Raw genomic sequence first — 15,834 nt, forward strand, 5'->3', positions numbered from 1 at the left:
AAGTTACACTTTTGAAAATTCGTACACAGATTCTCCATTTAAATTGATTAGACACCTATTTCAGGGTTTTTTGAAAAAAGTACAAGGAATTGAAAAAACAATTTTTTTTTGAAAAAAATTTTTTTTTTTCGTCAAAAATCTTATTAATATGCCCATAACTCAAAAACTAAAAAAGTTACACATTTAAAAATTCGTATACGGATTCTCCATTTAAATTGATTAGACACCTATTTCAGGGTTTTTTGAAAAAAGTACAAGAAATTGAAAAAACAATTTTTTTTTGAAAAAAATATTTTTTTTCTTCAAAAATCTCATTAATATGCTCATAACTCAAAAACTAAAAAAGTTACACATTTGAAAATTCGTATGCAGATTCTCCATTTAAATTGATTAGACACCTATTTCAGGGTTTTTTGAAAAAAGTACAGGGAATTGAAAAAACAATTTTTTTTTGAAAAAATATTTTTTTTTCAAAAATCTTATTATTATGCTCATAACTCAAAAACTAAAAAAGTTACACATTTAAAAATTCGTATACAGATTCTCCATTTAAATTGATTGGACACCTATTTCAGGGTTTTTTGAAAAAAGTACAAGAAATTAAAAAAACAATTTTTTTTTGAAAAAAATATTTTTTTTCTTTAAAAATCTCATTAATATGCTCATAACTCAAAAACTAAAAAAGTTACACATTTGAAAATCCGTACACAGATTCTCCATTTAAATTGATTAGGCACCTATTTCAGGGTTTTTTGAAAAAAGTACAGGGAATTAAAAAAACAATTTTTTTTTAAAAAAAATATTTATTTTTTCAAAAATCTTATTAATATGCCCATAACTCAAAAACTAAAAAAGTTACACATTTGAAAATCCGTACACAGATTCTCCATTTAAATTGATTAGACACCTATTTCAGGGTTTTTTGAAAAAAGTACAGGGAATTGAAAAAACAAATTTTTTTTGGAAAAAATATTTTTTTTTTCAAAAATCTTATTAATATGCTCATAACTCAAAAACTAAAAAAGTTACACATTTCAAAATTCGTATACAGATTCTCCATTTAAATTAATTAGACACCTATTTCAGGGTTTTTTGAAAAAAGTACAGAGAATTGAAAAAACAATTTTTTTTTGAAAAAAATATTTTTTTTCTTCAAAAATCTCATTAATATGCCCATAACTCAAAAACTAAAAAAGTTACACTTTTGAAAATTTGTACGCAGATTCTCCATTTAAATTGATTAGACACCTATTTCAGGGTTTTTTGAAAAAAGTACAGGGAATTGAAAAAACAATTTTTTTTTGGAAAAAATATTTTTTTTTCAAAAATCTTATTAATATGCTCATAACTCAAAAACTAAAAAAGTTACACATTTGAAAATTCGTACACAGATTCTCCATTTAAATTGATTAGACACCTATTTCAGGGTTTTTCGAAAAAAGTACAAGAAATTGAAAAAACAATTTTTTTTTTGAAAAAAATTTTTTTTTTCTTCAAAAATCTCATTAATATGCTCATAACTCAAAAACTAAAAAAGTTACACTTTTGAAAATTTGTACGCAGATTCTCCATTTAAATTGATTAGACACCTATTTCAGGGTTTTTTGAAAAAAGTACAGGGAATTGAAAAAACAATTTTTTTTTGGAAAAAATATTTTTTTTTCAAAAATCTTATTAATATGCTCATAACTCAAAAACTAAAAAAGTTACACATTTCAAAATTCGTATACAGATTCTCCATTTAAATTAATTAGACACCTATTTCAGGGTTTTTTGAAAAAAGTACAGAGAATTGAAAAAACAATTTTTTTTTGAAAAAAATATTTTTTTTCTTCAAAAATCTCATTAATATGCCCATAACTCAAAAACTAAAAAAGTTACACTTTTGAAAATTTGTACGCAGATTCTCCATTTAAATTGATTAGACACCTATTTCAGGGTTTTTTGAAAAAAGTACAGGGAATTGAAAAAACAATTTTTTTTTGGAAAAAATATTTTTTTTTCAAAAATCTTATTAATATGCTCATAACTCAAAAACTAAAAAAGTTACACATTTGAAAATTCGTACACAGATTCTCCATTTAAATTGATTAGACACCTATTTCAGGGTTTTTCGAAAAAAGTACAAGAAATTGAAAAAACAATTTTTTTTTTGAAAAAAATTTTTTTTTTCTTCAAAAATCTCATTAATATGCTCATAACTCAAAAACTAAAAAAGTTACACATTTGAAAATCCGTACACAGATTCTCCATTTAAATTGATTAGACACCTATTTCAGGGTTTTTTGAAAAAAGTACAGGGAATTGAAAAAACAAATTTTTTTTGGAAAAAATATTTTTTTTTTCAAAAATCTTATTAATATGCTCATAACTCAAAAACTAAAAAAGTTACACATTTCAAAATTCGTATACAGATTCTCCATTTAAATTAATTAGACACCTATTTCAGGGTTTTTTGAAAAAAGTACAGAGAATTGAAAAAACAATTTTTTTTTGAAAAAAATTTTTTTTTTCTTCAAAAATCTCATTAATATGCCCATAACTCAAAAACTAAAAAAGTTACACTTTTGAAAATTCGTACACAGATTCTCCATTTAAATTGATTAGACACCTATTTCAGGGTTTTTTGAAAAAAGTACAAGGAATTGAAAAAACAATTTTTTTTTGAAAAAAATTTTTTTTTTTCGTCAAAAATCTTATTAATATGCCCATAACTCAAAAACTAAAAAAGTTACACATTTAAAAATTCGTATACGGATTCTCCATTTAAATTGATTAGACACCTATTTCAGGGTTTTTTGAAAAAAGTACAGGGAATTGAAAAAACAATTTTTTTTTGAAAAAAATTGATATTTTTTTACCTTCCTGAATAGAATCCTCTTGCAACTTAATTTATTTAGTATAAATTAAAAAAGTCAATTGTAAAAAGGGTAGTTTAGACTTTTCATAAAAAAATAATAATTTTAAGAGCTTAAAAACGAATATAAAGGCATTCCAAATGGTTTTTTAATCTATAGCTTGCAATGTCATTTTAATACGCTGCACGCTAACGGATAATTACAACTCGGCGACTCAAGCTGTATTTTTATAGCTATAAAGCAATATACTTATTAAATAATTCTAAATATTAATTCAACAAACAAACTAGAAATTAACATCTAATCTGATCCACTCGTTTAAGCTAAATTAATTTGAAATAAAAACTCCTTAATCCTTTTAGTTGCGCGTACCTCAACCGCCATATAATAATGTATATTCATAAAACTGCCGCCCCTCAGAAACTTTTAATTGTCTGTTATAAATTCAATTTTCAGGTGGCTCAGGGGCGAAATTAATCAAGAAAATTAACAAAAGGTGTTTAGAAATGTCGTCGCCGCCGTTTCCTAAGTCTGCAGCAAACAGATTATCCGAAAATTGGAAAAGTTATAAATGTTTGTTTTTCAAAAACTAGTTATGGCGCTGTATTAAACTTGATACCTGAAAGTGGGGTTTCAATGAATGTCGGCCAGGTACATTTAAATTATGCCAAACGAAGGAGAGAACAAAAAAAAGGAAGATTATTACTCCCAGAGGTGCAATGTGAAAAAATTAAGCGATTCTTTGCAATCGAAACAACACAATTTCGACTGAAACGGTCTCCTCGTTATCTATTAATTTAATGATTGCTTAGGGAGCCCTTAGTTTTTATTCTTTTTAACTTTTTACCGTTTGGCATTCGGAGATACTTGCTGTCCGCATTGCGTCTGTCTTGAATTATGGCATCGTTTAACTTTTTTTTTTTATTTTCTCTTAGAAAATAAATTAGTCCAACGTCGGGATATTTCCGAATGCAAATCGCGTTTTTTCTGCGTGTTTCGTATACCACCGAAGTCATTATTCCCCCCCTTGGTTTTTTTCTCCCTGCTAGAACTAACGTTATTTCTCTTTGTCTCTTAATCTGGGGTAATTACTCTCTCTCTCTATATATATATATATATATATATATATATAAAGGAAAAATAATTATTTTTCTTTTACAGTTCCGATGGAGGATGCTTTCGGGGTCTTAGGTCAAAAGAAAGGTCTTCCCTGTAATATAAGTCCTAGGGATTCAAATGATGCCGTGGCCATGGTGCTTTGGTTTAAGGAGAGCATAGGAGAACCTCTGTATAGGTAAGAGTTTTTTTTTTACTAAAAAAAATATCTATTTAAGTTATGCATGCCATAAAATTATTGAAAAATCAGTTTTGGAAAATGTAAGACTTAAATATGATGAAATATAGCAAAAGATTACCTAAAGTTTTTGAAGTTATAATAATAAATTACGACGAATGCCTGAGATATTTTTTTTTTAATTTTCTGGAAAACGTGGATTTAGAGATTTATGTAATGTATTTACTTATCATAATGGAGCACTAGAAGTGAGGTTATGACCCAAGTTACCTAGAAGTATCTTTTCTCTTGTACACGATTTCCAAAACCTTGGATAAAAATGCTTTTATTTAATGCATGGATTTTTGTTTTTTTTTTATTGGAAGCTGAGGAACACTCCAAGGTACCTTTCAACACAAAAATTATGGAGATCGGAGTACTAGTAGTGAAAATATGACCCAAGTAACTTGAAATTGTCTATTGTCTTGAACCTGATTTCCAAAAATTTAGATAAAAACGGTTTGGATGCATGGATTTTTGTACATCTTTTAGCACGTTGACGAACACTCAAAAAACGGGTTTCAAGGCAAAAAAAGCACCTGTACTTCATCATTTCTACCTGTACTGCAATCATTTTTGAAACAGCGATTATAAATACTTTTGAAAAAAATTATTTTTTATTTTTAAAAAATTTTTGTTTTTGAAAAAAAGGGCCGACGGGCATAGACGTCATGCCCCATGACACATGACTTTTGTTTCATATGGGCATTGACGGCTATTGCCGTCCACCATAAAAAACAAAAGGGTTAGTAGAACATTACATAATCGCTTAATTCAATATTGAACCTGGACAGAGTGGAGGCATGTCTATACAAATTTTGCAACGCAATGAGGTCTCCTTTCTGATTTTATTCTTGCTGCAGTTTCTGCACCGTAGATAGTACTTTCTTTTTTTCTTAAAATTTTTCGGAATGGGAATATCTTCCAAAAAATATTGTTCTGTTTCTTTGCCCGATTTTGACACCCGTTTTCTTTTTCTAGAAGGTTTCGATGTCACAAAATCTCTTCCGTCTAAAGCGTCAGTTGTTGATAATCCCAGAAGACTTTTTATTATCGAGTATCGGTAGTTCAACAGATCCAAATTGAAATTGACATATTTTTTATGAAGAATATATAGGCATTGCAAAAATAACTTTTTTTGGTCATCTTATTGTTTTTCGCGGATAAGAATAGTAGCTGATCATTTGATCAGCTCTATCAAAACCAGACATATTGTCATTGTATGCTGCAATTTCTATAGGTTTTTTTCGGGATTGGCCATCGGTTTTGTACCTCAATTTGTTTGGGTTTGTAGCCAGTCGTAAGTGCAAGAACCTCCCGTTTATCCTTCCACTTAGACACATACACATCACCTTTGCAACTCCAAATGTGTTCTCCTTTTTTTATTTTTTTGCCGACGATGTGTTTCGGATTTCCACGTTTATTACTTCGTAAAGTCCCAATAGTGTGCGTTTTGAAGTCTGTAAGTAACTCTTCAGAAAGAGCTACACTGTAATAAAAATTATCCATGTATAAATGGTGGCCTTTATTTAGGTAAGGCATCATGAGACGTTTCACCAAAGCAGTAATTTTTCGTTCCGTTCGTGCATCATCATCTCCTATTTTTCCTCTATAAATTTCTAAATTTAGTACATATCCATCACTGCTACAAAGCTCATAAAATTTGATTCCATATCTAGATTTTTTATTCTTGATATATACACAAAATTTCAGTCTTCCGTGAAATAATAAAAGCGATTCGTCTAGTGACAAAGCTTCTTGGGGATAGAAAGCGTTTTGTGAATTTTTAATAAAAAGCTCTACGAGAGCGCTTATTTTATATAAATTATTATTTTGCTCTTCATTATTTTTTTTCACAGTTCAAACATCAAAATATTTGCTCAAATCTACGTCCAGACATTGTGGCGGGAAATATAGGATGTTAATACATAGGGTCATAGGAAAACATGTGTCTAATTTCTCGGCATTTTATGTGCGTAGCCAATAAACAAAGCCCAAAAAACTTCTTTAGTTCCACTAAAGTAATTTCTCTAAAAGATTTAAAACGCTCGTACCTTCTTTTAGGTCTATTTGCATCAAATAACTTTCTACCATATTCATTAGTTTTTTCCAATAGTAAGTTCCAAATTTCTTCAGACCACAATACCTGAAAAGTCTGAAGTGGATCAAAATCATCCAATGACTGCTTTGGCCCAGATTGACTATTATCGAACATAAAATCAATATTTTCTTTTACAGTACCACTCCATTCTTTATCGTCCCCTATACCCTCACTGTCATCTTGAGCTGAAAAAAAAATATATGAGGGGTAATGAAATTTGCGATTTATAAAGAAACCTACTTTCTGCGGTTCTACGGTCGTCATCACTATCTTCATTTGACGGATTGTGATTTCTTAAGGCCTCATTTATCCGACAATGCATCGGCCTCCAAAACATCTAGGTGACCGTCTAAAAATACTATAAATTAGCTGTCACAATAAAAACATACCATAAGAACAAAACCTACCCCTCACTACGTTCGCTTCCGAGTCCGAATCACTCAACTCATAATTTGGATCCCGAACAGAATAATCATCGTCTTCACTAAAACTCTCCCTCTGCTTAAATTTCTCCCTTGATAAATTTGAATTATTGTCATCGCCGTCATCAAGGTCATTATCGTCATCACTAGGAATTTCGTCGTACCACTCCAGAAGTTGTTTTTTGAGTTTTTCGTCCATTTCTATGGAATGCACACGCTCTGGTACTTACACCAAAAAACACAAATAATTTCAATCCAAACAACGTAAAAATATAGCACAATATTTCCTCCAGTAGACTTTGCATACACAAAAAAACAACATACAAGCCAAACGTAAGATATTACCTACCACAGGAAAACACACAAGAAAGAAAAACAATATCCCAGTTTGCCGATAATAATAAACCGCGTGTATGTGCATAAGTTACCGCGCAGAGTTCCCACCTAATTACGCGGCGAGGTGAGAGCAAAGTCACTCACGATCACAAACGGATTTCGCCAAAAATAGCAAACCAATCAACTTCTTTTAAAAAAATTTGCATGTCTAGTAGGACACTACTAATACATTTATACGAAAATACGACAGGAAACCACGTCGATGTCATAGAAGCATAAATAAGTGGAAGACGGGATCACCCGTCCAATTTTCAAAGTGGCCACTGACGTGTTTTAGGCAAAGACGGGAATGCCCGTCGGTGTCTGTCAACGTGTTAATGGAAGGTAAAGAACACTCCACGGTACCTTTTCACATAAAAACCTTGCATATTTGAGTACGAGAAGTGAAGTTATGACCCAAGTTACCTGGAAGTGTCTTTTCTCTTCTACATGATTTCCAAAAACTTTGATAAAAATGCTTTTAATGCGTGGATTTTTGTACTTTTTTCAATAGAAGGTAAAAAACACTAAAAGGAACCTTCTAGCATAAAAGCCATGCAGATCTGAGCAGTAGAACCTAAAATAGATGTATACAATGGATTATAATACTAGAAAGCCTTAATTTTAGGCTACTGACATAATCCATACCTTACATATACCTTAAAAAAAATGTATACATAGTAATTTAAAATTTGTATAAACGTAATTTACTATCTATAAGGATTTAACAAAAAAATGTATCCAAGACTTAGATGCACCGGTAGTGCAGACCTTTTGGCATCTTTCTACTGATTTTTTTCGTTGGTTTGTGTTTAAGTGACTTTAAAAGCCTGGAAAACATTAAATTATCCTTAAATCTCTGGTTATAGGGAAGCTACGTTAAAAGGATGAAAAATTACTTCCAAAATCTTGTGACAAAAATTGTCTGTAAAATTATTTTTTTAGACACATTTAGACCAACTAGAGACCAGAGACGCCATTTCAAAGTTTCGTCCATGATTTCTGGATCTCTGAGTAACATTTATATCGATTTGAGAGTCGAAAGTGCCTTTTTTGACTTTCAACCGAATCTAAAAAAAACTGTAACAACGATGAGGAAAAATAAGCGAAAAGTTCCAGCAGAACTTATAGAAAATACCAAAGACAGGAAAGTACCCACGTCAATGTTTGGATATTCTGAAAAAGCAACAATAGTCTCGTATAAGTCTAAAAGCAATAAACATGTTTTACTGCTATCAACTATGCACGAAACAGGAGCTATCAATTCAACAACAGGTAAACCAGAAATAATTCACACATACAATTCAACAAAAGAAGCTGTAGACACCCTTCTAGTAATTATCTGGATCTTCTGGAAATTTAATTTTTTTTAAGTAATTAGACCAACTAGAGATCGGTAATACCATTTTAAAGCGATTGTCTATGATTTCTGAATCTCTAGGTGACATTTATACCGATTTGGGCGTCAAAAGTGCCATTTTCGTCTTTCTACTATATCTCACTATCCAATAACATTCCGAATCTCTTAGATTTACTTTTTATTTTATTTACTAGATTTTTTAAACCATATAAGATAATAAATGTACAAAAATCGAATATTCTCTATTCAGTTATACTAATTATTCCCGATGAATATTCGAAAATTGTGCCAGTGAAATGACGAATAAACCAACTCGAATGATTAAAAAAAAAACCGTTTTTTTTTTACAAAAGCAAATTTTACCCTAGAAAAAAATATTGGCCACGTTAATAAATTGGCCCTTTGAAAGCGCCCCACGACTAGTCATTAAGCTAATTCGTGTTCGCTTTGTTTGCCTGTTTATCCAGAAAATCGATACGACATTACGCCGGGTTTTTCCTAATGCAAGGAATATATAAATTAAGGAACCCGAACGAATTGATTAATAAAAAAAATAAAAAACGAAACAAAACAAACAGGCTCTAATTACTGTTATTTCGAAAATGAGGTAAATAAAAGGCGGTTAAACCTTTTTGTTGATAAACATGGCGAGGGCTTTTCTTTAATTAAGGATTCCTTTTGCTCCCCGTTTTGCTTGTTTCGTAACGCAAATTTGTCAAACTTATTTCTTATTAAGAGAAAATTCGCTCTCTTTTAACAATAAAGAAACGGTTTAGATTTTCTATTCTTACCAATTATTTCTAGTTAAATTTGTTTGGTTAGTAGAATTTTTTTTTATAAAATAGGGATTCTCTAGATTTTTTTTAATTAGTTGAATTTGTTGGTGGACTCCTTTTAAATGACTTTTTTAATGAAGTGTTTAAAGATATGAGATACTGTAAGTTCTCTTTTAAAATCATGAAAAATCACGAATTTTCATATTTATTAGATGAATAAAAAAAAAAACGCTGTGAAAGCATAATTTGAAAAAAGTTAATTCCGAGACAAAGCAACAAGTAAATGCCAGAGAGGCCGCGTATTTTCCATAATAAAGTATGGCGTAAAGCACTTTCCGAAACTTTATATTAGCCTGCATAGAGTAGATCATTAAGGAGTTCAAGTCAGCTCTTTAAACTCTCCCAGGGCTTGTCTTTAAAATTTATATTAGCCGGCTCTCTTTCGGTCCTGGAGGGTACTTTTTATATCCGCCGCGGTTTATATTTTACAAAGTCGACACCAGTTTAATTTGTCAATTTATTAACGCTCTTAACCTAGATTTCTTTTAATCTTACCTTAATGTTAAATAATGATTTTGAAGTTCAATTTGGAGGTAGAGTAAATGACTTATAAGGTATACACTTTCTTAGAAGGAAGTGTTTTCTCTTTAAAATAAAATTGTTTGCATGATGTTAAATAGGTTCCAGAGGTTCTTTGAAGTTGGATATTAATTTTTCTTTGGATGCCAACCTTAAATTTGTCCCACATAAAAGGCAGAATAAAATATGTGGATGTTTTAGAGGCATAAAAAGTTAAGGAAACTATTTCCATGAGAAATACCTTGTTGACATATTGGGAGCAGCAAACAGGCTGGACGATTAAAATCACTTAAATAAAGCTAACCAAAGAGTTCAATAATTCAATTTATTAAAGTATACATTTAAATTTAAAAAAAAAAAATAACATACACCTTCAACGCATATATTAAAAACTTGGTCAAAGTAATATCCAGATTCACGGGTCATAAATGACTTTATTTGCGTATAAATTGATGATTTGGAACTGCTGTTAAAAAGACCCTAAAATCTTTAAAAAAATACATAGGCACTTAACTTATAACAATGTTTTGTTTATCACAAGCGCTTTTTGCATCCGCTGATTCTTTTACAATAAAGGGTAAATTGAAAAATAAATAATTTGAAATATACCTTCTTCCCCAAAAAACACATGATTATTAAATAAATGTTTATTTTTGGTTTATACCCGATGTACCGGGTTCTCTTTTATATTTAGACAAAGCCTAGCTCGGTTATTATACGAGGTGGAAAAAAAAGTTTTATATAAAAGTTGTAGGGTTTACCTTAAATCGCCAGGAAATGTTATAAAATATAATACAGAGGTATCGCAAAGCTAATAAAAAATACACAGTTCTTTTTTTTTAAATGGAACCCCTTGTATATTTTTACATTACATAAAAGACATTTTTTTTCTGATTTCAAAAATATATAATACGTTAATATTTGGTTTAGCCGTTTTTCCAATATTTTTCTTTAAAAAATTAAAAAATAAAACAACTGTTTACCCAAATCCCCGTTGCTATGGTGTTTATCGGTAACAATAAAATAAATAATGTTATTTGTTGGGCTGTCACTATCAATGTTTCTGCTATTTCTTTTGAATATGGGTTATACCGAAGAAGAAAAGTTTGAAATTATGAGGTTGTTTTACAAAAACAACAATAATGTTGCTCGAGCGCAAGCTGAATATCACCGTATTCATCCCGAAATGAGAGTTCCTGCTAGGTCCACTTTTTATTACACTGAAAGGACAAATTTTATTATATTTTCAAGGTAAAAAGTTATTTTATATTTAAGAGCCTTATAAGAATTATAATTTATGCTTTGATTTTTGTAGAAAAACCATATTTATCAACCGTAGATGCTAGTAGACACTTTCAATGCTCTAGATCTAAGATTCAAAGAGTTCTTCAGAAATATGGATATCATCCTTACAAATTGATGCCAGTACAAAAATTAACAAATAATCATGAAATAAGAAGGCTAACATACTGTAATCAGATGTTAGATATAAAAAACGTAGATAACGATATCTTTAATAAAATCTTGTGGACGGATGAAGCTGTATTTACAACAGCAGGGATGTATAATAGAAAAAATACTCACATGTGGGCACCAGCAAATCCTCACGCATACTTTGAAATAAAAAAACAGGGCAGAATGTCATTAAATGTGTGGTGTGGTATCCTTAGAAACCAAATAATTGGACCCATTATATTTCAAGGATCTTTGACTGGAAATAGGTATTTGCGGTTTCTAGAAAATGAGATTGAAGCTTTATTAGAAGAAATACCTTTAAGAGAATATACCAATTTTATATGGCATCAAGATGGCGCCCCGCCTCATAACTTTAGGCCAGTAAGGATTTTTTTAAATAATCGTTTTATTCAGTGGATTGGAACCCATGGTACCATTAACTGGCCACCAAACAGTCCTGATTTGACTCCTCTAGATAGTTTTTTATTGGGGTATCTTAAAAATGAAGTTTATAAGGAAAGAAGTGAAAATTTGGAGGAATTAAGGGAAAAAATTCAAAGAAGTATAAACTCCTTAAATGAAGAACACCCTAAATATATTTCAAATGCTCTGTTAAAACTGGACAAAGATTATAGAAACTGCGTTTTAAAAAACCAAATTTTTTTAAAAATGATGAATTAAATATTAACATTTTATATATTTTTGAAATTATAAAAAAAATGTCTTTCATTTAAAGCAAAAATATACAAGGGGTTCCATTTAAAAAAAATTAACTTTGTGTTTTTTATTAACTTTGCGATACCCCTGTATTATATTTTATAACATTTCCTGGCGATTTAAGGTAAACCCTATAACTTTTATATCAAACTTTTTTTTCCACCTCGTATTGTAACCGAGCCAGGCTCTGTCTAAATATAAAAGACAACCCTGTACATTTTTGATTGAACTTCAATTATAAATATCGGATAAGATATCTAATAGGTTTCTAGTATGAAAAGTGTTTTATATGCTACACAGTGGCATATATGTGATATCGGAATTTTTTTATCACAAATTTTAGGTGTAGTAAATGAATTTAAAAACTAGATATGTAAATATCCCGTCAATTTTTAATATAATAGAATCATAGAAGTCGTATAGAATAGAATTGTAAATGATAAGGTATATTGATATACGTAAAAAAACTATAGATTTTTTTATCACTTATAATTTTTTTAAAAAGTATTTTTTTCTCAGGTCGTTGTCTTTCATTAATTATCCCCTTATGTAATCAGTAAAAAATTATTTTCAAAAATCATACGCATGAATAACAAACATCTCATTTTGTCGTTAATATCAAATCTAATAACACAGTTTGTTTATTTAAGTTTGATATAATAATATATGTATATTAATAAATATTTAATATAAAGACAGTGCTATTTGATTAGAGATTATGGACGAAAAATTGTGATTTTTCAAAAGAATATCTTACTGGACAAATGTTTGGTTGAAAAACAATGTTTTTGCAGATTAAATTTATTTAATATTTAATTTAATAACATATTTAAATTTACTATAATTTTATACATAAATATTTAGTATAAAAACACAATTTTTAGATTGGATAACATAGATGAAAATCAGTGATTTTTTAGAAGAATTTCGTCAAATATTTGAATTGTAGTAATCGAACTTAAAAACTAGATTCCGTGTCAATTTTGTTAAATGCCGAAATTTTCTTCGGTTTGTATACAGAATAGTATATGATATACGTATATTCTACAGTTTAATAAATATACCTTGACCATATACGGTTGATAAATAAAACAAAATTAATGGATGTGTTGATTGGGTGGCTACCAAAAAGCCACTTTCTTAAACTGCCTGGAATTAGCAAAATTATGTTTGTTTTCCAGGTAGTTAAAGAAAGTGATTTTTTCTTCATCCTTAGCACTGATTTTCATAAGATTGTTGTTTTCTTCTTCTTCTTCTTCTTGTTTTTCTTCTTTTTCTGCTTCTGCTTCTTTTTCTTTTTCTTTTCTTCTTTATATCCTCTTGAGATATGATTTCATAAAATTTCAAAAAAGAAAAAAAAAATTTACACTTTGCCACCCATATATTTAACCATAGGTCTATATAAAAGGGTGGACAAGAAAAGAGTGCTGGGCTAGCCTATCTGGCGGAGAGTGGTCGTGCAAGTTCTTTAAAACAAAGGAAGTAAATAAAATAAAGCTCAGGAGCGCCAGTGACCAAATTATCCTTAAAACACCCCGATAGAATTTAAGTAAAGAGCCACACAATACTATAAAACTACTGCATAAAATAAAGACCCAAGTATCTACGAATTATAAGTCCTGTAAAAGCTCTGCCTATGGAAATTAGGGTCAAATAAAAGCTTTAAAATGTATTTCCAAATAACAGGTAAATTTTATTCAAATTTAGGTTGTTAATTATACATTAACTTTAATTGGGGAAAGAACTGTAAGGTTATGAAAACATCAACACTACAAAAAAAACGAGCTATTACACCATGGTATCACTTAATAAAGCGTATAAAGAAAGTACAACGAAGATAAACCCACCTTATTGTGATCACAATTTGGTTTACATATCTGCCGATATAAAAAAATAAAAAACTGTGTTATCACACCTTTTGTGTCGATAAGTAATATTTGAGGCACTACTTTTGAATAAAATAAATACTTGCAAAAATTACACTTTGGACACGATAAGTAAAAAAATAGGTAAGTTTTCAATTTAGCCTTAATTTAAATTACAAAAAAAAATATATATTAATCTTTTGTTTTCAGCATTCAGACTGCGCCAAATTTACAAAAAAAACGACTTATCTGGGAGCCTGGGACACCATAACGGAATCGAGGACACCATCAAACAACTCGACATATCTGGAAATTCATCATACCAAACTAATTTTCATCCAATCTGGAAACCGGAGACCAACGAGGAAGCATAGAACTGTTTTGGGTCTTTCTTTTCACCCTATCCTTCAACCCTAAAATATCCCAGTACCCATGTAACTTTTGTCATAAATTTAAGAATAAATATTTAATTTAAATTTAGAGTACTTATTTAATTATTTAATTTGTTGTAATAAAATTTTAGAAGTAAGCTATTATGTAATAAAATTATTCTTTTTTGTCAATAAAATGTACAGTTAATATCAAACTTCAAGATGAATAAAGAACTTATTTTTAATATTTTTGGCTTATTATTTATGGCTTAATATTAATAAAATTATTACAAAAAAATAGGTTTATCTTTTACTTACACAATGGTGGAATTTTGTGGCTTTTATATACCTTTTTTTTACACTTTAGAATTCAGCAGTAAGAAAGCAACAGAATTAATAAAATTGTTCTAGCTTTCGAGTCCTCCAATATAAATTAATTTATTTAAGCTAAAAAGAAATTTAAACCTATTATAGTCACCCAAAAAAACCAATTAAACTAGAATATAGTCTCAGAAACTTATCGAAAGATTTTCTATGCTACTATAAGACCAAAACCATTTATTCTGACCACAGTCAGCAAATGAATTTCAAAAGAACTCCTACAGAGATATAATTCATTTAATTGGCTAATTTTGTAGCTATTAATTCACAAAGGAATGCAAAAATTACTAAAGCCTTAAATTGCCACAAAACAGCGATTTTAGTCTGTACTAGTTGCACAGAAGTGGATCTTGGCAGAAATGACCGATGCTCGGCGGTTTACCGTGAGCGAAAAAACCCAAAAAAAAAACGAAGAACGCCTACAAAGAATGCCAGACTAGGATTTTTTTTTAAACGAATATTATTTATACAGGATAGCTGTGAATTAATTAGTAATATACAGTTCGATAATTTTTAATTGTTTGATTAAATAGTTAAGAAACTTTGTTTTTAAAGGATTAGATGAATATATAAAATAGTTTAAGCAAAAATCAACCGTTACCTTAAAATGAGAAGAAGAATCTCCTTGTTCAACTGCCTGGGAGAAGAATAAATTTTATTAATTCCAGGCAATTGAGGATTAAAATCTGTTAAAAGAACAAGAAGAAAAAAAATATATCAAAAATAAGATAGAAAATTGCAAAAGGTAATTGTGACATTTAACAAAATGACCAAGGAATAGCAAAAGAGTCAAGGTACCAATGTCAATTATTTCTTTTGACAATTTATTAAACTAATTTGCACTGAAGCGAGTTAGATAAAGGGATCGGCAGAACTTCTTTTTAAAAACAAATTTTATTCAAGAAAAATTACAGATACGGATTTACATTAACTATTGACAGAACAAGTAAGAATGAGGTAAAACACAAAAGAACATATATTTATAATCCGCGATATTCATGATCTTGGGACAATGCTGACATCGGCTATTCCATGGGTTCGCTGGAAGTGACCATGGAAGATGTTCACATAACTAGCGCATTAAACCGCTGAATTGAAAAATATTTAACAATTATGTTGACACTCAGTTTAGTATAGAAGTACAAATCAAATTTAAGAAGGTACGAATATTGACAGATGTAGCATCTGAGAGATGACAAAAAATGTATATATAGGATTAATAAACTCTTTAAAAATAAAAC

At 29.5% G+C, this 15,834-nt stretch overlaps 1 protein-coding gene across 3 annotated transcripts in view; it reads left to right on the forward strand.

Moving 5' to 3' along the window:
- LOC126734893 (hemicentin-1) overlaps window positions 1-15,834 on the forward strand; it is a 393,008-nt gene that overhangs the window by 162,306 nt on the left and 214,868 nt on the right. For all 3 annotated transcript variants that reach the window (XM_050438722.1, XM_050438723.1, XM_050438725.1), the window contains exon 2: window positions 4,020-4,152. In XM_050438722.1, the coding sequence (XP_050294679.1) occupies window positions 4,020-4,152 (133 nt within the window). The remainder of the gene's footprint in view (window positions 1-4,019; window positions 4,153-15,834) is intronic.

The sequence above is a fragment of the Anthonomus grandis genome, chromosome 4 (assembly GCF_022605725.1).
Source record: "Anthonomus grandis grandis chromosome 4, icAntGran1.3, whole genome shotgun sequence".
In the NCBI taxonomy this organism is placed as follows: domain Eukaryota; kingdom Metazoa; phylum Arthropoda; class Insecta; order Coleoptera; family Curculionidae; genus Anthonomus; species Anthonomus grandis.